The sequence below is a fragment of the Salmo trutta genome, chromosome 7, assembly GCF_901001165.1.
Source record: "Salmo trutta chromosome 7, fSalTru1.1, whole genome shotgun sequence".
Taxonomy (NCBI): Eukaryota; Metazoa; Chordata; class Actinopteri; order Salmoniformes; family Salmonidae; genus Salmo; species Salmo trutta.
Window position 1 is genome coordinate 29,354,157 of NC_042963.1, and position 22,407 is coordinate 29,376,563.

The 22,407-nt window shown below is 40.0% G+C and overlaps 1 protein-coding gene across 1 annotated transcript in view; it reads right to left on the bottom strand.

Annotated features, from left to right (window-relative positions):
* syt12 (synaptotagmin XII) overlaps positions 1-22,407 on the bottom strand; it is a 41,945-nt gene that overhangs the window by 14,349 nt on the left and 5,189 nt on the right. The window contains exons 2-3 of the mRNA XM_029758528.1: positions 16,316-16,376; positions 15,628-15,821 (exon numbers count right to left, since the gene is read on the bottom strand). Coding sequence (XP_029614388.1) covers positions 15,628-15,821; positions 16,316-16,361 — 240 coding nt within the window. The 5' untranslated portion in view covers positions 16,362-16,376. The remainder of the gene's footprint in view (positions 1-15,627; positions 15,822-16,315; positions 16,377-22,407) is intronic.

Genomic DNA, 22,407 nt, shown 5'->3' on the forward strand with positions numbered 1-22,407 from the left:
CTGTGTATTGGTCTGCTCATAGTGAACCACAACGTCTAGCATTCATAGCATATGCTGATACCGCCCGCTAGGTAGAGGGGGCGTGCCCACAAACTTGAATATCGGCATTGTTTACTTCGAACGACCAACAAACAGTAATCTCAGAACTTCTCTAGGCAACATTTTTTTACTGTTTGTCATCATGCCCATGTGGTGTTCTGTTGCTGGCTAAGCCAATTACAAATATGTGCGAAGATGAGTTATCTTTCACAAATCTACCGAACAGAGATTCACCCCGATTCTGCCTGTGGCCTGCGGCTATTAAGAATGATGAGGTGAGCAAAGATTGTCAGAGGGATTTTCAGGCTGAACTGATGGGGAATACATTTCGATTACAGCTGAGAAGTGACGCGATACTAGCAATTTTTTTCCCTTCAGTCCAGTTTCAGTTTCATATGTGTTTGGACCTGTCCACAAAATAATATAGTTGGTTAAAGTGTTCGTTTTGATATTTCAACCTGCGTGTCCTGATCGCGTCTGGTGTGGATGGACAAAATCTGCATGTTACACCAGTTAACGTGCTTTACCCAAAGATTTTTGCCGAAATCTTGTCTATTTCAAGTCTTCTCTCATTGATGGAGACAGGTGGGTGTCCACCCCAAAGTGCTGCATGTCATGATGACAGAGACCTGTCTCGATCAATGAGTGAGAAGACTTGAAATAGACACGATGGCGGCGCACATATTGTCGGATGACTTTATGACGCTAAAAAACTATTTATTTTAATTACGTAGCATTTTCGAAATTCAAACTGCCCCCTTGCAACTGGAAACATACATTTTATGAGACTCCTGTTTCCCCGAATAGAGGACGAAGACGACATCGCTAAGGTTGGTTGAAAGTTCTCTGTGCTACACCAAACAGTACATATCCTGTAACTCCCAGTATTGGACACCAAAAATGTTGAGTTAAATAACATTATCTGGTGTAATAAACTGTAGCTAAGAGAACTTGTGATCACAGCAGATGACGGGAAAGGTGGTCATGATAAAATTACCATCCCAAAGAAACATACAGTAAGTTCAGAGAATACTTGTAAAGCTGTGGGAGGAGTGTTGTCATGATCAAACTGCCATTCAGGTCCTCATGAGTCATCTGCTTGAAATCCAGATTTATGTCTAATCCTTTGAAAGGGATACAGATCACAGGATGCAGTTCTGCTACAATGACACACGCAGGCAAAGGAATTATGTTTCTGTATCTAGATTCTACTCCATGAAGAAGCCCAGGCACTACACAGTATTGTCTGTAAGACAAAAAACAAAAACATGTATACTGTTATTGTACAGTTGGAACGACAGTTGAACTGTGCCAGCATGACATCAACATAAGGGTAGACTAGTTGAACATGCATACATGTGCACAGGCACAGAGATGACATTTACAACAATATCTAGCCTAATAGAAAGAAATATGGCATAATCCTCAACCTTTGCACAGTGACCAGACCGTACAAACGAGCCTAGACAGACAGACAGACAGACAGACAGACAGACAGACAGACAGACAGACAGACAGACAGACAGACAGACAGACAGACAGACAGACAGAGCTGTAGGTAAATGCTATCAGGCATGTTTAGGCAAATGTTTTTTATAGTAAAACCAGCTTCAGTTTTAAAGATTTACAACACTAAATTGTACTATTATTGTTTCCCCTCACTGTTTGTCAGTAAACTTAGCTAACTTCCTGGATATGCAATAGTTGTTATTTGCATCTGTTTGGAATCCTATCTTGCCTAATATTTGGTGAGATTGAAATGCATCCAAGATCATAATCCTAACCAATGTCAACCCTCATCAATTATGTTATATAGCTAGATAGTCAAATGATTTACAGTTGCTGATGTTACACAAGTTAGCAGGTGCCAGGCTTACTAGCTAGCCAACTCCAGTCACGTACTAACAATTGCCAGTAAACCTAACTATAGGTGGCTGATTGTAACATTGTAGCTACCTAGCTAGCTGAATTAGGAAACAGATATATATATATATTGTAATCCCCCCACTGTAACACACTAGCAAGTTAGCCAGCAACACACAATATGGGTTTCGGTAGATAAACTAAAGTTAGTTAGCTAGCTATCTACAGTGCATTCGAAAAGTATTCAGACCACTTGACTTTTTCCAAATTTTGTTCCATTACAGCTTTATCCTATAATTGATGAAATTCATTTTTTCCTCATCGATCTAAACACAATACCCCATAACGACCAAGCGAAAACACATTTTAGCACATTTATTTACATCTGCAAACATTTCTAAAAACCTGTTTTTACCTTGTCATTATGGGGTATTCTGTGTAGATTGACGAGGGGGAAAAAAATATTTAATCTATTTTAGAATAAGGCTTTAACGTAACAAAATGTGTAAAAAGTCAAGGGGTCTGAATACTTTCCGAATGCACTATAGGTAGCTTGCAGGAAAACTATCTAGGCACCGTATTTGTCACCTGCCCTCTTGGTGCTGGCATCGACTGTTGCTGAGCTTCTAACGTTAGCTAAATCGAACTCTTAGTTTCGTATCCTCTTCGCTATATTCTGGTTTAAACATGTACAGTTGAAGTCGTAAGTTTACATACACTTAGATTGAAAAACGAGTTTTAATAACTAAAAAGTGTGCGTATGTATGTATGTACGTATGTATGTACATACATATACATACATACGCAAAGTGTGCATACATATTTATGTATGTATGTATGTACGTATGTATGTACATGCATACATACATACATACATACATACATACATACATACATACATACGCACACTTTTTAGAATATACCTTTATTATTCCCTGCAAACCCTACCACCCCTCCCCCAATTGGAGTAAACTAATAAACAGTAACACTTAGGCTTCTATCTTCAGTTTATACATATTATACACATACTATACACCTTTTACAGACACAATCTATTTTACAATAGTTATATTTTGTTTGTTTATAGTCCTGGCCTTCCTCCATTTATGATGTCCATCCAGTTTGATTTATATTTGAAAACTGTGCTATTTCACAACATTTCTGAACCTATAAACATTTGACAGGCCCTGTATGTTTTACATTTGTTATTTTGTTGTTATTAGTCCCACCCTTCAGCTCCATTCAACCCCTCCCATCTATCTCTTAACACCATCCATTTTGGATTTCTATTTGCCATATTTTTCAACTGTGCTGTGATGCTTCACAAAAGTACTGAACATTTCTATACTCATAGCTTCTACTATGAGATAAATTAAATTAAAGAAACATTTTTGCTAAAATAATTATTATATTATTGATTGATTGACTATAGCTTTTCAAATCACCCAGTATTGCTATCTGCAGCTATGTTCTAGGTAAATGTTGCAATTCTTCAGTCATTCCTGGACCTGTGACCAAAAACGAGCTACATATGGACAGTGCTAAAATAAATGATCTAATGACTCTGCCTCCTCACAGCAGAATCTGCAGAGTTGGGAAGATTGTATCCCCATATATATTACATTCTATTGGTTGCATGAATTTTGCATAATCATTTAAATAGAAAAATGTGATGTTTTTAATCTGGCGTCGTTTTGCTTGTCAATTCATAAACCATGTGCCATGGAATCGGTACATCAAAAATCTCTTCCCAACTATTTTGCCATTTATATGGCACAGCTGTCAATTTTTTGGTCCTTAAATGAAACTGGTATATATTTTTATTTATCACAATTTTCTTTAACCATGTTTGGTCTTTAATGCAGGACCGACAGACAAGTTCCTTACTTCCCCCCTTCCACTTGCCTCTTCAATATTTGTGGTAATGCTGAAATTGATTGTCATTTTTGGTAGAGCAGACATTTCCATATGTCTGTTTTAGCTGCATGTGTGACAACTCCACCAGTCCTATTTATGATATAATTTACAAAGATTATACCTTTAAACATTTTATTTTTTATTTGTTTAAACTTTTTTAATCAATTAGTATATTTGAGTTTAACCACAGTATTTGTTGTATTATTTGTTCTGTCTTTTCAGGTGGATTAAACTGATATTGCAACCAACTTTAAGGCTTGTTTAAAAAAATAACTATATTTTGGAGATTATTTCGTTTTCAAATAACCGAAAGTGAGCAGTTGTAATCTGAATAAATGGAAAAGGCCATTCTTGAACATGGGGTGAGACATTTTTACTAATTTACTAGAGAACCATTTCAGATTTAAGTATAACTTTTGTATGACTGATGCCTTTAGTGAGAGGTCTAATGCTTTAATATTTAATCATTTCTGCCCTCCGAATTCATATTTGTTAAATAAATAGACCCTTTTAATTTTGTCTGGCTTGCCATTCCAAATAGAATTGAATATTTTTTGTTCATATAATTTAAAAAGCAGGTGTAGGGAAAACCATAAGCAAATAGGTAAACTGTGATATGACTAAAGAGTTAATCAGGGTGATTTTTCCACAAATAGACATGTATTTTCTTTTCCATGGTAGCAAGATCTTATCTATTTTTGCTAACTTTCTATTAAAATGTGTTGGAGTGAGATCATTTCTTTCTTTCTGGATATGTATACCGAGTATGTCCACATCCCCATCAGATCATTTTATTCGTAAACTACACGGTAATGTAAAAGTTGAATTTTGTTGTAATGCAATACATTATCATTTGGTTTTAATCCAGAGAGGTTAGAAAAAGTATCTAGATCCTCTATGATGCTTTGGAGGGATTCTAATTGTGGTACAATGACATCTGCCAATCTTATCAAATGTATGATTTAGTTCACCTGCTAAATAGTTCCTGTCTGGATTTGATCTTTCTGTAGCTTGAATTCCATCCAAAAACACCAGATTTGCCCCTGGTGGGATATACAATGAAATCAATGTGTATTTTTCACCATGTAAGGTACAATTCAACATTAGAAAATGACCGTTTTATTCCATTTGCTGGGATATAAGGGAAAATGGTGTATTCTTATTTATCACGATGCCTACACCTCTGCTATTACTACAGTAGGTGGAAGCATAGGCCTCTCAAACCCAGCTCCTCTTTAAATGTTGTTGGTCTCTACTTGTATAGAATGAAAGTTAATCTCATCTGTTCCATCAGTGAAGAACCAAATAAAACATTTTAGCAGACATAACATATGAGGGGGGTGGGCATTCCATAGAATAGGAGGATCATAGCATAAATTCATAGTTATTGTATACATTACATATATAGAGCATGTGGGCATGTTGGCTGCGCAGACATTTAACAAAAAAACAAAGCAATGTACGTGAGGCGCCATGCCTTTGTAGGGCTTTTAAGCTCCAACTCCTAATGTTTGGATTATGTCATTATACATACACTGAACAAAAATATAAACACTACATGCAACAATTTCTAAGATTTTACTGAGTTACAGTTCATATAAGGAAATCAGTTAATTTAAATCAATTAATTAGGCCCTAATCTATGGATTTCACATGTCTGGGAATACAAATATGCATCTGTTGGTCATGGATACTTATTAAAAAGGTAGGGGCGTGGATCAGAAAACCAGTCAGTATCTGGACTGACCACCATTTGCCTCATGCAGCGCGACATCTCCTTCGCATAGAGTTGATCAGGCTGTTGATTGACTGTGGAATGTTGTCTCACTACTCTTCAATGGCTGTGTAAAGTTGCTGGATATTGGCAGGAACTGGAACACGCTATTGTACACATCGATCCAGAGCATGACAAATATGCTCCATGGGTGACATTGTCTGGTGACTATGCAGGCCATGGAAGAAGTGGGACATTATCAGCTTCCAGGAATTGTGTACAGATCCTTGCGACATGGAGCCATGCATGATCATGCTGAAACATGAGGTGATGCTGGCGGATGAATGGCACGACAATGGGCGTCATGGTATCTCTGTGCATTCAAATTGCCATCGATAAAATGCAATTGTGTTCCTTGTCCATAGCTCATACCTGCCCATACCATAACCCCACCGCCAGCATAGGGCACTCTGTTCACAATGTTGACATCATCAAACCGCTCGCCCACACAACACCATACACTAGGGTTGCCAACTGTTCCGTATTAGCCGGGATGTCCCTTATATTGGGCTAAATTGGTTTGTCCCATACAGGACCTCCCTTGTCCCGTATATTCATCCAATCACAGTATAGCGTAAACACGCCAATTCCTGCTAAGTAATTTCTGTTGTTGTTCGGTCGGTTTGGCATATCAAGGAAATATGGATAAACCTGCAAAAACATTAAAGACTGTGCAGCTACAACAAACAATGGGAAGTAAAAAAGACGTGGGTTAAGGCTGTCAGTGGTGACTCGACGAAAGCTTTCTGTACTTTATTCCGTCAGGAATTTTCAATTGGCCACGGAGGGGAGAGTGACCAAACTCAGCATGCATCCACAGAAATGCACAAGAAGGCCACGCTAGCAATATCGGTGCATTCTTCGTGAAAATAACAAAATCGCGGCAAGTGAAGCCTCGTATGTGTACCATACGGTTAAACACAGACTGAGCTACAACAGCACTGACTGTCTTGTTAAGCTCAACGGTGCTTTGTTTCATGACTCAAATATTGTGAAGAACTTGCACTTGGGAAGAACGAAAGCGGAGATGATTACAATGAATGTTTTAGGACCAAATACTGTCTGGAAAAGCATGAACTGGATATTACACACATCACAGCCTATGCAGCAGATAATGCCAATGTCAGCTTTGGAAAACACCTCTCCTTTTACCAGTTATTGAGCAGTGCCAACAATCGCATTCTGAAAGCTAATTGCCCAGCACACATAGCTCATAATGCCTGCAAGCACGCCTGCGATCAGCTGTCAGTGGATATTGAGACAATTGTTTTAAAGATCTACAGCCACTTCAGTATCTGCTTCCCGAAGAGAGGAACTGCGTGTATTTTTTTTGTTGCCTTTGTTGACATTGAATGGAGTGAAATTCTGCGACATGTTTGCACACGATGGTTCTCTTCATCCAGCTGTCGATCGTCTCCTGCAAAGCTGACCAGCTCTTACTTCGTACTTAAGGTCCCTTGGGGAGACTATTTTTGAGTATGAAGAAAAAAACGAAGCTGCTGAGATTCATCTGTGCTTTTTCTACAACGTGGGGTGTGTTTTTGACCAACTCGTAAAAAAGCTGGAGGAAACAACGCTCTGCATCAGATGTTTACAAGGAAGTCCAAAATTTCAAAATGAAGATGCTTCAGCGGAAACAGAACAGCTTTTTGGATACCAGACCAAGCAGCTGATGGACAAACAATTGTCGGCACAAAGGTCCAAGCAGCAACAGGACTTTGAAGTTCTATGACACTGTCATTACATACATTGGCAAGTGGTTTGATTTCTCACCAGAAAATGTAATGTTGAAACTGAAACCGATCAGCCCCTATGAGGAGCTCTCCTTCACTGACCTGGACCAGGTGGTGGTTGCCCTCAAAATGACAGAGACAGTCAATATAGACCAACTCTATGAAGAGTTTTGTGCTAGCCGGGAGGAAATACAGAAAGCCAGACAGGATACCACAAAATCCACCAGTGAGAAGTGGGTGGCAGTTTTCCAAAACCAAGGGAAAGCCTACTTGATCAACATGTTCAGGATTGTCTCATTTATCCTCAGTGTGCCAGGCTCAAATGCATTTGTGGAGAGGATTTTCTCTCTGATGACCATTAAATGGTCAGACTCAAGAAACAGATGCAGCACAGAGGCTCTGTGACAGAGCTGATCAAAAATGAACTTCAAATATCTGTGAACTGTGACTTGTCATGTAAGGACTTCTCTCTGGCTATGCAAAAGGACTGCTTGAATCAGTCAAGAGCAGCAAAAAATATCTATGGAAAAAGTAGACTGGGTGAGTGACTTGCCCCTCTTTTCCATTTTAAATGTACTTTTTTTTTTTGCTGTGAAAAGGTCCAAATTGTGATTTCTTTGATCATTTATTTTGAGGTTTATTCACATAAGTTTACATAATGATACAGTTTTAGTAAAGCTATAGACTGAATGGAATATAAAAATGTTTTACCTTTCCAATTGATTAAGAATACGATATACACTGTATATTCATTCACACAACACCATACCCACACCGCCGTGGCACCGTGCACTGGCACGCCACCTTTTGTCCCTTATTTGGTAGTGAGAAAGTTGGCAACCCTAGCATACACGTGGTCTGCCATCTGCCCTTTACAATTGAAACCGGAATTAATCTGTGAAGAGCACACTTCTCCAGCGTGCCAATGGCCATCGAAGTTGAGCATTTTCCCACTGAAGTTGGTTACGAGGCCGAACTACAGTCAGGTCAAGACCCTGATGAGGACGACGAACATGCAGATGAGCTTCCCTGAGACGGTTTCTGACATGACAGTGTGCAGAAATTCTTCAGTTGTCCAAGCCTACAGCTTCATCAGCTGTCCGTGTGGCTGGTCTAAGATGATCCCGCAGGTGAAGAAGCTGGATGTGGAGGTCTTGGGCTGGCGTGGTTACACGTGGTCTGTGGTTGTGAGGGCGAGTTTGGAGATGGCTTATGGTAGAGAAATTAACAGTCAATTGTCTGGCAACAGCTCTGGTGGACAATCCTGAAGTCAGCATGCCAATTGCACGTGAATGTGGTTGATCACCATGGAGACAGAGGGACACACGTTACACTGCGGCCGGCTCTGGGCGGGGGTCTGGTGGAGCCAGATGCATACTGGGATATTGCATGTGCTACCTGCTTGGATGAAAAATTATTTTCATGGATCACTTCAATAAGAGGGAGAGAGCATGTTTAGACATGCAGCTAGATAGCTAAACAATGAACCTAATGTGCTTACAAGACAACTGGGAACTTTGAAAAATACGAGGTCAAATCATGACGTCAGTGATCTTCAGGTCAGAAAGTCGAGGCTCCGGGGCCTCCCGAGTGGCGCAGCGGTCTAAGGCACTGCATCGCAGTGTTCAATACCATGCTGTGTAACAACCGGCAGTGACCAGGAGTCCCATAGGGCAGCGCACAATTGGCCCAGCGTCATCCGGGTTAGGGGATGGTTTGGCCAAGGGGGCTTTACTTGGCTCATCGTGCTCTAGTGACTCCTTGTCGTGGGCCGGGTGCTTGCAGGTTGACTTCGGTCATCAGTTGAACGGTGTTTCCTCCGACACATGGGTGCAGCTGGCTTCCGGGTTAAGCGGGCGGGTGTTAAGGAACGCTGTTTGACGGGTTATGTTTCGGAAGACGCATGACTCGACCTTCGTCTCTCCCGAGCCCGTTAGGGAGTTGCAGCGATGAGACGAGATCGTACTTGAAATTGGGAGAAAAAGGGGGTACATTTTTTTTAATAAAGTCAAGGCTCTAGAAAGAGACCCGAGTTCCCGAGTTGGAATTCCGAGTTGGATGACCGTTCAAAACTATTTTTCCCAGTCAGAGTTTCCAGTTGCCTTGACTGCACTGAAGTCCCACTTCCAAGTTCCCATTTGTTTTTAAAGCGGCAATAATCCCAACCCATACTACTAGCAAAACAAACTGATTGTCATAGCTAACCACCATGCATGAATCTGCAGGTAGATAAAGCTAACCAACTAGGGTCCATGTTAGCTAGCTAGCTAACATTAGGCTATAACTAGCAATAAATATGGCTTTCTGACATACAAATAATATTATTACACAGATCATAAACATAACATTAGCTAGTGAGTCCCCTCTGACAGTACGCTTTAACTTGCAATGGAAACGACTTTCTGACAAAATTATAAACTCATAATATCTGAAAATGTAGCTAGCTAGACTCTTACCTGCATACATCGATGAACACTTCTCCCTCTCTTTCACAGATGCTATGGTTGCCCTTAGTTTGAAGATGTAATCTGGTGACAGATGTTTTATACAACAGACTTCAGTGTTCTCTTTTCAACTCCCTCTGCATATTTGCAATCAAACGCCATAATTTTCTCCATCTCCTTAGCTATCATATTTTGCTTCCATCGGGCATTCCATTGTAACTGTTGTCGTCGGATTTAGACCAAAATGCAGCGGGGAAATGTGCACTCATCTTCTTTATTATAAACGGACAAGAAGGAGAACCAAAACAAACACGTACACAAAGAAACCACAATGACTAATCACAGGCTGGTAAGGCACAAAGCTATACACAGCATAATCTCCCACAAAGTACTCAAACACATACCTATATATAGGACTCTCAATCAGAGGCAACTAGAAAACACCTGCCTCCAATTGAGAGTCCAACCCCAATTAACAAAACATAGAAATACAAAAGACTAGACAGAACATAGAAATACACTAACATAGAACAGTGCCCAAAACCCCCGGGAATACATAAATCAAATACCCTACTAAACAAACCACCACCCCGAACCACATAAAACAAATACCCTCTGCCACGTCCTGACCAAACTACAATAACAAATAACCCCTATTACTGGTCAGGACGTGACATCCATAGATTTCAAAAGTCAATTTCTTCAGTGACAACACTGTTGGTCGCAGTTTCTTCCCCATCACTGTCATCAAAAGACTCTACAATGTCTGGTTAATGGAAACTTTTTTTTTTACCATTTTTACCTAAATCAGGAATTTCTGATTCATTTTCAGAGTCAGAGAGTCAGCATGGCACGATTTTCCTCCAGTAGGTGAAGAGCAGTAGTAACAGTTCTTTTGCAGTTCTTCATGATATCTTTCTAAAAAGTCCACAGTAGAAAGGTTTGTCTACACATACTGAGCCGCTCATGTTATAGACAGAAGCATGCTACATGGCAAACCAATCTGAACATATCTCTCGCCAAGTCCAGCCCATCCATTATCTCAGCCAATCATGGATAGCGGGAAGGTTCCTCATAATTTAACAATTTTATTCGTATTTACAGATGGCATACACGTTTGTAATTAAGGCACATGAAAGTTTACATGTTCCAGAAGGCATTTCTGCACCCCCTAAAAGTGTTATACGTTCAAATGCCTCTCCTGTGAAGTAGTGACATGCAACATATGTTTCCTGAAACAAGTCACATGTGGATTGTAATACATCCAAAAGTGGAAGAAAATTATCAAAAATTCAGTAAACACAGCATGAATGTCCACAAGCAGTTTTGGAATATGTATGAAACATTTTTACAAATTATGGTTTAATTTGTGAAATATTTTTACAGATTTACAGTATATATTCACAGACCATAGTTTCATTTGTGAGTTATGTTGAATATACGCATGGATGGAGGTAGACACACTTACAAAATACAGAAAAAGTGTCACTCCATAGAAATGTCACTAAATGCTATCAAAAGCATAGAAACTCCTGGTGACAAAACTCTCCAAAGGCAGCCTGAAAAGTAGCTGAATTTGGTGCTAGATTCTCTCTCAAAAATAAATGTTCCTTGAGGGGTCTGAAAACTTGCGTGAGGGATTGAAGAAGGACGCTGTCATTGGAACCTATTCAAAAAAGCTGATTTAACAAAGTGGATATTCGTCAAATCCGTCATCGTTTATATGTTCTAACAGGCCTACAAGGAGTTTACTAAAATCCGCTGTTTTTGATGAAAAATATTTAGAGGTTTTCCTTTTCGGGTTTCAAAAAAATCTCAGCTATACGCTTACTCCCGTTCATATAAACTAAACTCAGCAAAAAAAGAAACGTCCTCTCACTGTCAACTGCCTTCATTTTCAGCAAACTTAATGTGTAAATATTTTGTATGAACATAACAAGATTCAACAACTGAGACATAAACAGAACAAGTTCCACAGACATGTGACTAGCAGAAATTGAATAATGTGTCCCTGAAGAAAGGGCGGGTCAAAATCAAAAGTAACAGTCAGTATCTGGTGTGGCCCACCAGCTGCATTAAGTACTGCAGTGCATCTCCTCCTCATGGACTGCACCAGATTTGCCAGTTCTTGCAGTGAGATGTTACCCCAAGTTCCCGGACATTTCTGGGGGGAAATGGGATTGAGATCCGGGCTCTTAGCAGGCCATGGCAGAACACTGACATTTCTGTCTTGCAGGAAATCACGCACAGAACGAGGAGTATGGCTGGTGGTATTGTCATGCTGGAGTGTCCTGTCAGGATGAGCCTGCAGGAAGGAGGGAGGAGGATGTCTTCCCTGTAACGCACAGCAATGAGATTGCCTGCAATGACAACAAGCTCAGTCCGATGATGCTGTGACACACCGCCCCAGACCATGTGGCCATAATTGCCTACCGTCTGTAAGCTGTTAGTGTCTTAACGACCGTTCCACAGGTGCATGTTCATTAATTGTTTATGGTTCATTGAACAAGCATGGGAAACAGTGTTTAAACCCTTTACAATGAAGATCTGTGAAGTTATTTGGGTTTTTACGAATGATCTTTGAAAGACCGGGTCCTGAAAATGGGATGTTTCTTTTTTTGCTGAGTTTAGTAGCATAGCTAACATATAGAAATAGGTGGTGGTAGTTGAAGATGTTTTTAAGTGTAATGCAGTTGATTGGTGACAATGACATGAATATGTATTAGGGTTGACATCTATACAAACATTATACTCCGATTTTTACCCCAACATAGTGTGACTACACATATAAACAATAGCCTAAATGTAGGCACATTTTGATGGGCAGCAATGAAGGGATTCTGGATCTATTTCCTACGAGGGGACGCATTGGTGGTGTTTACATGGCATTTCATTGTTTTGGTCGCTATCCATTGACCTCTTCACTGCATGTCCCAGAGTGCTTTGCACAGCAGGCAAAAGTGAGATTTGTTGTGCAAATTAAAGGGAATTTAATAATATGATATAAACATTGTGCAGCAGCCAAACTGTCATTGTATTACCATGATGAAGATAACAATGGCACATCGGCTGCATATTCTGTATGGGGCATTCTATAGAAGTGTCCAAAAAAAAGTTTCAGCACATGTCTTCCAACATGTCAGGCAAACAGTGATCAGTGGCACTCAGGCAGCACTACACCCCTGCAATCTGCTGCACCGAACGCGCAATTGAAGCGCACCTAGCCTACTCTTTTGGTCATGCAGAAATTAGACCACATGTGTGGATATTTAATAAAAAATTGGGAAGATTTGGCCAAGGAAAAAGTTCTGGTTGGTGTCAGGAATTGTAAAACAGTTAGGAAGGGAGGTTAAGTGAAGTAACAGCAAACATGTTGAATGAGCAACTAATGAGCATGGCCGGAGAGACGCACAAGTTTGACGAAATGACCTTATCTTTCAGTTTAATATGGCTATTTACTTTCTTTTGTAGCTCTTGATCAGAAGCAAGCTTTTTGAAAGTAGTTAGGCCAAACTGTCCTCTTCAAGTTTTGCTGGAATTTAACTCAAAAGTATTAGAAAAATGTGATTGGTTGACGATAGGCCTATGACATTGGCTTACATCTCGTCTGACACTGCGCAGAATATCAGATCTCAACAATGATTGGAGAATGTTTAAGATCACCAGTAGAATACCACATCCATATGATATACACTCAGGGGTCAGTTTATTAGGTACACCCATTTGGTACCAGGTCGGACCCCCCTGTAGCCATGAAGCGATGCACCTGGTCAGCAACAATGTGCAGATACGCTGTGGCGTTCAAACGTTATTCAATTGGTATCAAGGAAACCATTCTCCATTACACCACCAGCCTGTACCATTGACACCAAACAGTAAGGGCCAATGGACTCAAATTCAGACTCTGCCATCAGCATGACCCAACAGGAACTGGGATTTGTCAGACCAGGCAATGTTTTTCCATTCCTCAACTGTCCAGCGTTGGTGATGGCGTGCCCACTGGAGCCGCTTCTTGTTGTTTATAGCTGATAGGAACCCGGTGTGGTCGTCTGCTGCAATAGCCCATCCGTGACAAGGACAGATGAGTTGTGCGTTCTGAGATGCCGTTTTGCACACCACTGTTTTACTGCAACGTTATTTTTCTGTTTGTGGCATGCCTATTAGCTTGCACGATTCTTGCCATTCTCCTTAGACCTCTTTCATCAACGAGCTGCCGCCGACTGGATGTTTTTTGTTTGTCGCACCATTCTCTGTAAACTACGTAAGTCCAGAGAGGACATATGAATTACAAATGTATTCCCTCGATATGTTGTGATCACAAATGATTTATCTCTTGATCACGACATAACAAAAAGTTGTTTTGTCGGGATCGCAAGAACATTTTCTCATGGTCACGACATAACAAAAGTTGTTTTGTCGAGATCATGAGATAAACTCTATAAATAAGAGTGGACATATTGATGATAGATTGACAGTATGGCTGAGGCAGCAGAACATATGTTTTTATTGATTGCTACACTAAATGATGGGACATTTCATGCTAACATAATGCTTTCATTTGTGTTTGGTGCTCATTATCAGTTTATAAGTTAGAATATTAGCAAGCGAAATTACCTTTACCTTGATTTAAGAGCTCTTGTGGCATCTAAGCCCATGAAAGAAATGCACCATCCCTTAGTGTAGCAATCAATAAAAACATATACGCTGTCGCCTCAGTTGTCTTTCTTGGCACTGGAAACAAATTGTCTAGAGACCTGCCGCGAATGTAAAGTAACTGTCCATACATAGTTTTTTTGGTATTTGTTGTTATCGAGCAAAATAGTTACATGTATTGTATTTATGAGTTTTGCTCCATATTGCCAAGCTCTAGCACTTACCCCCAAAATTATTTATCTCCAATGTATTTTTATTGCAAAAGATGGGTCAATGTATCACTAAGGATTATTTTCATTTTGTGATACTGGTCCGCTACCCACATGGTGGTCCTCTGTAGCTCAATTGGTAGAGCATGGCACATGCAACTTAAAAATGGAGATAGCCTCAACGGCGCTGCCCGGGCTGTCACAGACGCCATAATGGCACAGATACAAAGAGGGCACCTCTATATTACCTCTATGTTAATTGTTTCAGTTGTAACCGTCCATTTTGGTTTGGATAACTTGTACTTATTTTTTACTTTATAGAATCCCCAGCTAACAAATGTACATTCCAGCAAACATATATTTTAGTCCCAAACATATATTAGATGTTTGGTAGTGACACTTGTTAAAAACACATGAAGACAATGCAGGCAGACAGACAGACTACTCACCATATGACCATGCTTGAGAGGGGTACAATCCCATCACCTGGTGATATTGGTAGGGGTGTAGCTTAAGGCACATCCATTCTACAGTCTTTTAATGTGTATGTTTCGGTAGTAACATCAAAAGGTAGGACAGCATTTTTTTTTTAAAGATGTTTAAAAATTAACAAAACTACCAATTCGATCAGTATCTTTCAATGTAACAACTCAAGACGTTCTATTGAAATAATAGTGTTTACGCCCTTAAAGACTAAAATATAATATTACGACATTTTCCTCGACTCCCATGGACCAATAAGAGCTCAAATATAGGAAGTAGCCTGTTTACAACATACCCCAAATGTATAAAGTTAGTGGCTTGTGTATTGTAGTGTAGTGGTGGTTTCCATACATCTAAGATTTTTTGATTGATTATTTATGAATATGCTGCTTACTAATGTGCTATGAAGTCCTTATGTAGGTATCCTTTGAATTAAGTTTAAACCGAGAATTCTTGGTATTTTCAACATTATCTCCCAATGTTGTATCAATGGACTTTAAATAAACTCTGACCTTTTGCCGCGCTTCTGAGAAGGAGTTGCCATATTTTTCTTGTAGATAGCGGTAGTCAAAGTTTGGGAAGGGTGAGGGTGCAGGAAAGGTGCCAGACTTCCATAACTTCCAGAGGTTGACTCCTGCCACCGCCAACAACAGGAGGAACCCAGCCACGAACACCCCTACCTCCCATTCGGGGGGAGCTCGGACCACTGAGGGGAAATAACATTTGTTTGTTAAGCAAATTATGTCCACTATTTACTGTAATGTATCATCAAACGAAGAAGTGATTGATAAAACCTTTATAACACTATACATTCATAACACAATGAGTGCCATTTGATGACTCGTTACCAACAAAAACATCATTCTCATTTGCACCTAAAAACACATTTCACACATTCGACTTGAAAGAACCATTATCAACTGTTACTGCCGTCTCTCTCTTAAGAAAAATGACTTACTATGAATGCCCAAAGCGGACAGTTTCACATTGCCTTTTCAAAGCAGCAAACAGGCAAATTATGGAATACCTTGGTCTTTTTAATGTGTATATGTCAAAGCCTTGTTTAAGTGTTCTTATGAAGGGTTGGCTTAAGGACACACACAAACAGACTGAATCGGTGGCTCTGCTGTGTGTGCCCAAGCAGCATGAAACATCAGAATGGATGGGGCATCGTGGGGCCACGCACACACACAGACTCACCGCTGATATGGTAGTCCGATATATCCTTGCCCTGTGCTGAGGACATTGTACAGCCACCAGCCTAAAAACAAAAGAACACTAGTTTGTTCTTTGTTGAATGCACCAGTGTATATGCATTATGAATGCATTATAATGGCTTCTGTTACATACATATTGCACTATACGCATAAGCATAAACATTACAAGAGTAATCCTAGGTACAGTATAAGCAATCATAAGTGCTCCTTATATCATCCTTTATAAGTGCATATAAAGGCTAGAAGTGCATTCGTAACGGATTACATACAGACGCTTCATCACTCATAGTGCATTATAAGACATGCTATGAACATTCATAACAGTTCACAGCTCCCTTATAATGTCATCCTTTATAAATGCACAAATACCATAATTACATTCATAAGTCATTATTGGTGGTTTGTCATATATAATACAAGAGTGTATTAATACTTAAAAACATTCATAAATATTTGTGTCTCCTTGTGCCAGCATATAAATAAAAAAAAGACTTATGTATGCCTTCATAATACAGTAAAACATAGATTCATAGTAGAAGTAACAGCTAAAGAGTGCTCTATTTACTACAGTTTATTGAACTGGTTATTGTCCAGAAGCCTGTATTACAATATTGAGCATGACATCAGCTTAATCTTGCCATAAGCACTCATAACAACCAATTTACTGATCATGACACATGCAGATGCTGTGTTCGGTTAGCATGCATATAATGACACTAGATCCTTTAAGACAGATTAGAGAAGTTTTAATATTGGATATAGACAGAGCATGTCTTTCAAGGTAAAGTACAACACAATCTTTTTGTATCGCAATATCAACACAAGCAAATTTGCGGGTGTTAAAATCTCGGTGTTGATTCTAGTAGGCTTAACACCAGTGGGATTGAAATTGACACCACATGAGGTGAATACATTTAGTTTTATTTGAATCACAGTGGAATCATCAACGTGTTGAGTTCATTTCCATTTACTCTCTCAGAATGAAAAAGACATCACATTTCCCAGCAGGCTTCGTTGCAGGTTGCTTTTTAGAATAGTTTGTTTTAATATCTATGTTTCTGCATGCAGATTGATTCATTAATGTATCTTATACTACACAAAGAAAAATAACAGATTTAACTAATCTAATCTGTAATTGGTTGGATTTATTTCATTTATCAATCTTCCCTTTCCTGGCAGTCTTTTTAACTGCAGTTGCGGGTGATTAACAGTTCCAATTGTTGAATCCATAGGATTCCATAGGAATTATATAACACTTTGCAAGCCAGCATAATGTGACTTGCCGATGTGGCCTGTAAACCAGGAGTTTCAGACCACTGTGTTAGAGTAAAACTAGGCTGTCGAAGTATGGTATTGGGAATTTTTTTAGATATATTGTCATAAATAATGTAATTTGGCACTCACTTGGTGAAGGATACGGGACTGCAAAAATCATGTCTGTCACTAGCAAACACAGTCATGGGTGGTACTGGTACCTCTAAAATTCACACAAAAGACACCCTCTAAAATAATATGCAAATAAGGCTTTACACCCTATAGTGTTAAAACAACACCCCAAAACAAGTTATTGTAACACCACGTTTTAATTCCCAAACACTGAGAAAGTGTAACAGCATCAGCTCTAATAAAGTGTTAATTTAAGTCGTAATTTGCACCCATGGTGTTATGGACCCAACACTCTTGGGGTTTTAGTTTATCAACACTTTGAAAACTGTTAGTTTAACACAGGTTTCTCCAACCCTGGTCCTGGAGAGCTACCCTCCTGTATGTTTTTATGCCAACCCCAGTTGTAACTAACCTGATTCAGCTTATCAGCTAGCTAATTATTAGAGTCAGGTGTGCTAGATTAGGGTTGGAGCGAAAACCTACAGGACGGTAGCTCTCCAGGAACAGGGTTGGAGAGCCCTGGTTTAACACTATTTAAGATGGGCACATCATTTCTAAGAAAGTGTTCAATTTAACACTGTGGGTGTTAAAATTCCGATCGCAAATTTGCTGTGCAGTAAACAGCAAAAATGGCAGCCTCAGTATGAGTCATTCACCCACCATCCCTCCCCCCTCTTTGGAAGCGCCCTGCAACTCCGTCTAGACTGAGGCTTAAGCTTACGGTATGTTTCCCAGTCGAAACTGTTCACACATATATTATGACGGAATCTTTAGAAGTTTTTGTTAGTTTTGACTTCGGCAGGTTTTTTTTGGGCTGTTTGTGCACAATATTTTTTTTCTTGTAGCAAGTCGAAGTTCGGTAGCTGAAATCTACACCCCCCTTCAGCGGTGGTTGGTCAACAGTACTACTCCTAGTAGGAGTAGGAACTTTAAGTGTTTGTTGTCATTCAACGAAAGATGACTAGTTTTCATGCACATTTTTTCACTTGAGAAATACTGTACCAAACATCTGCACCAAAAATGTCAAAATGTATTACAGATTTATTGATTAATCTCTATTATTTTGAGGAAGTATACTGGCTATGTTGTTGCTATGGCGTCTCAAGAGGGACAAACAGTAATATTTCTTGTTTTTCAAGCGAAGGTCTTTTAATAAGGGAGTATGTGAGCACAGATGTTCGCTTCCCCTAGCCGAGTTCTGCTAGAAGCAAACCCAACCTGTGTATGCGGATGCCTTTAGAGTAAACAGGAACATTACACTAATGACATAGAAGGGGGGATGAGGAGGTAGGGGAGAAATCACTCAATTCTGCTGAGCGATTTGTAAATGCAGGGCAGCCCAAGTAAATAATTAAATTGGCTGGCGCAGTGCAGGCGAATGACAGCTGCTGAAATGCCATTAGTAGGGTCCTACTGTAGCACACAGAGAGAGAGCGAGGGGTGGGCTCTGCTAAACTTGCCTCTGGCAGCTGTGAAGACTACAGCCTGTCTCTCTCATCTATAGTCTGACTTTTCACAAACTGATCTGGACTAGGCTTAATCAGGTTAGTTCAGGCTAGTGGAAGCTTCCTTTCACAAGGGAGAGGGAGGAGAGAGGGGGAAGGGAGGGAAATAATGATACAGATAGAGGGACTGAGAAAGTGAGCATCAGAAAGAAAGAGACAAAAAGCTGTGTGGGCTAAAACCTATATTCTCCTTAGTGAACCCTTCTGAGTGAGACAGAGAGACAAGGAAGAAAAGGTCTCCACACAATGTCATTTGGTGCTGTGTATTGGCAGGCATATATTGAATTTCAATTGCCAGGGTCAAGCCCAATGAAAAATGGATTGGAATAATAACTATTGATTGCAGTGATTGACACCCAACATGATGATTAAGTACTGCATCCTGTGTTTTTCTCCAAACCAAGAGGTATCAGGGCTTTGTTGAAGAGGGCATTTTGCTAAACTAATTACCAAAGAGAATTGAAATAAAGAGGCATAGAAAACTGCTTCCCCAATAGAAATCCCCGGCCATGCATGTCATAGCAATGTTAGCTAGTATAGTTAAAGGGCAGAAACACATAATTGGGTCTAACTGTCGTGTCGTGCCGAACTCTGCATGTGCAGGCCGTCAAATCAAAGGCACTCCTTCGATATTAAGTTGTTTTTGGCAAAAATGAAAACGAGTTAGTTTGTCACTTTCACAAGGCAGTAGTAATGACATTTTCAGCAACTAAATACATTGGCTTGAATCTAGGTTTTGCCTTTAGATTTAGAAAACAATGTCACTTCTCCCATTGACTTGCCAAACCCCAAACTCTAGTCGGGTCTGTCGAGTCTGCTTTGCGATGCCTTCCCGGAAGTATCGCGATGTTTGGCCTCTAGGTTTGAAAACTCTGTGGCATTACAGTCCTTGTTCTGGAAATAATTAGCATAATAACATTTCAGTTGTAGTGTCAAATTTGCATACTAAAGTACTTGGCCCATCTATTCTGAATTTGCTCAATCCTCTACATCTCATGGGTACTTTACAACTAATATTCACTAATAGTGTAGTTGCAAAAACCATCAAGTGCTATGATGAAACTGGCTCTCATGAGGACCACCACAGGAAGACCCAGAGTTACCTCTGCTGCAGAGGATAATATCATTAGAGTTACCAGCCTCATAAATATCCCAAATAAATACTTCAGAGTTCAAGTAACAGACACATCTCAACATCAACTGTTGAGAGGAGACTGCGTGAATCAGGCCTTCATGGTTGAATTGCTGCAAAGAAACCATTTCTAAAAGATACCAATAATGAGAAGAGGTTTGCTTGTGCCAAGAAACCTGAGCAAAGGACCTTAGACCGGTGGAAATCTGTCCTTTGGTCTGATGAGTCCATATTTGAGATTTTTGGTTCCAACCGCTGTGTCTTTCTGAGACGCAGAAAAGGTGAACGGATGATCTCTGCATGTGTGGTTCCCACCGTGAAGCATGGAGGAGGAGGTGTGATGGTGCGGGGGTGCTTTGCTGGTGACACTGTCAGTGATCTTTTATAAATTCAAGGCATACTTAACGTGCATGGCTACCACAGCATTCTGCAGCGATACACCATCCCATCTGGTTTGCGCTTAGTGGGACTATCATTTGTTTTACAACAGGACAATGACCTCCAGGCTGTGTAAGGGCTATTTGACCAAGAAGGAGAGTGATGGAGTGCTGCATCAGATGACTTGGCCTCCACAATCACCCGACCTCAACCCAATTGAGATGGTTTGGGATGAGTTGGACCGCAGAGGGAAGGAAGAGCAGCCAACAAGTGCTCAGCATATATGGGAACTCCTTCAAGACTGTTGGAAAAGCATTTCAGGTGAAGCTGGTTGAGAGAATGCCAAGAGTGTGCAAAGCTGTCATCAGGACAAAAGGTGGCTACTTTAAAGAATATTAAATATATTTTGATTTGTTTAACACTCTTTTGGTTACTACATGATTCCATATGTGTTATTTCATAGTGTAGATGTTTTCACTATTATTCTACAATGTAGAATAATAGTAAAAATAAAGAAAAACCCTTGAATGAGTAGGTGTCCAAACTTTTGACTGGTACTCTTCATATCGTGGGCATAATAATGACATAAGAGGTCATAAACATTCATGACAAACTATGGCTAACCTAACACAGTAGTTGGTTAGTGCCTAGCTGCTCTGTTCAATTCCACTGACATCCGCTGTCATGACTTTTTATAACATCTATTATCAGGATTACAGCATATGGCTGCCTCAGACGAGAGGCCATGTCAGTGGCAGATCGACCCGATCCAGTCACAAACTAAACAATCCCCCTACTCGGACTGACAGATATTACAACAGACCTATGCCTTACTTTATGAGACTGCTTAAAGCTGTCATCCTTAATGGTGAAACTGCCATTTCTGTTACTGACGTTGTTTCACTCTGACATCATTGCACGTGCCACAGAACACCAGAATATGTACTGCATATTTTTCACCTCTGCTTCGTCAACACAACAAAAACAACGGCCATGGGACGGACAGTGGCGTTGTTTACGCTAATGTGGATTCCATTGTTAACACTGCTTGACTGTAATATTGTATACCACATCTCAAATACCATTAACTTCAATCTTTTTTGTTTTACTTACTTACATAGGCCTATGTATGCTGCAATTCAGTTTGCTGTAAAGGTGTACAATTCAAATACACCTTCAATGTATAACTATAAATGTATAACTTGATGTTTCAAGTAGGTAATATTATCTTACGTTAGCTTATCAATCCAATGCAACACAGCTGATACAATATCAAGCTGGTGAAAAAGAACTATATGATAGCTCCTAATATTCCTCGAAGCAAATATCAGTGAATAATACTAAATTAAGCAGATGGCGCAAAGCAGAAATATGGCGAAAACTCTGGACCGGTTATTCTGAATGATTCAATGACTCTACTTCTTTTGCTTCTGTCGATGAAAAGGATAACCTTTCGACTCAGAGACAGAAAAGCAAGCTTGTTGTGGGAACAACCTCCCTGTGGAGCTGTGTCACACCGCACCCTACACAGTGTCTACAGAGAACAAGAGAGCACAGCCGGTGTGTGTGTGTGAGAGAGATTCTCTGCGTGTGTGTGTGTGTGTGAGAGAGATTCTCTGCGTGTGTGTGTGAGAGAGAGATTCTCTGCGTGTGTGTGTGTGTGTGTGTGAGAGA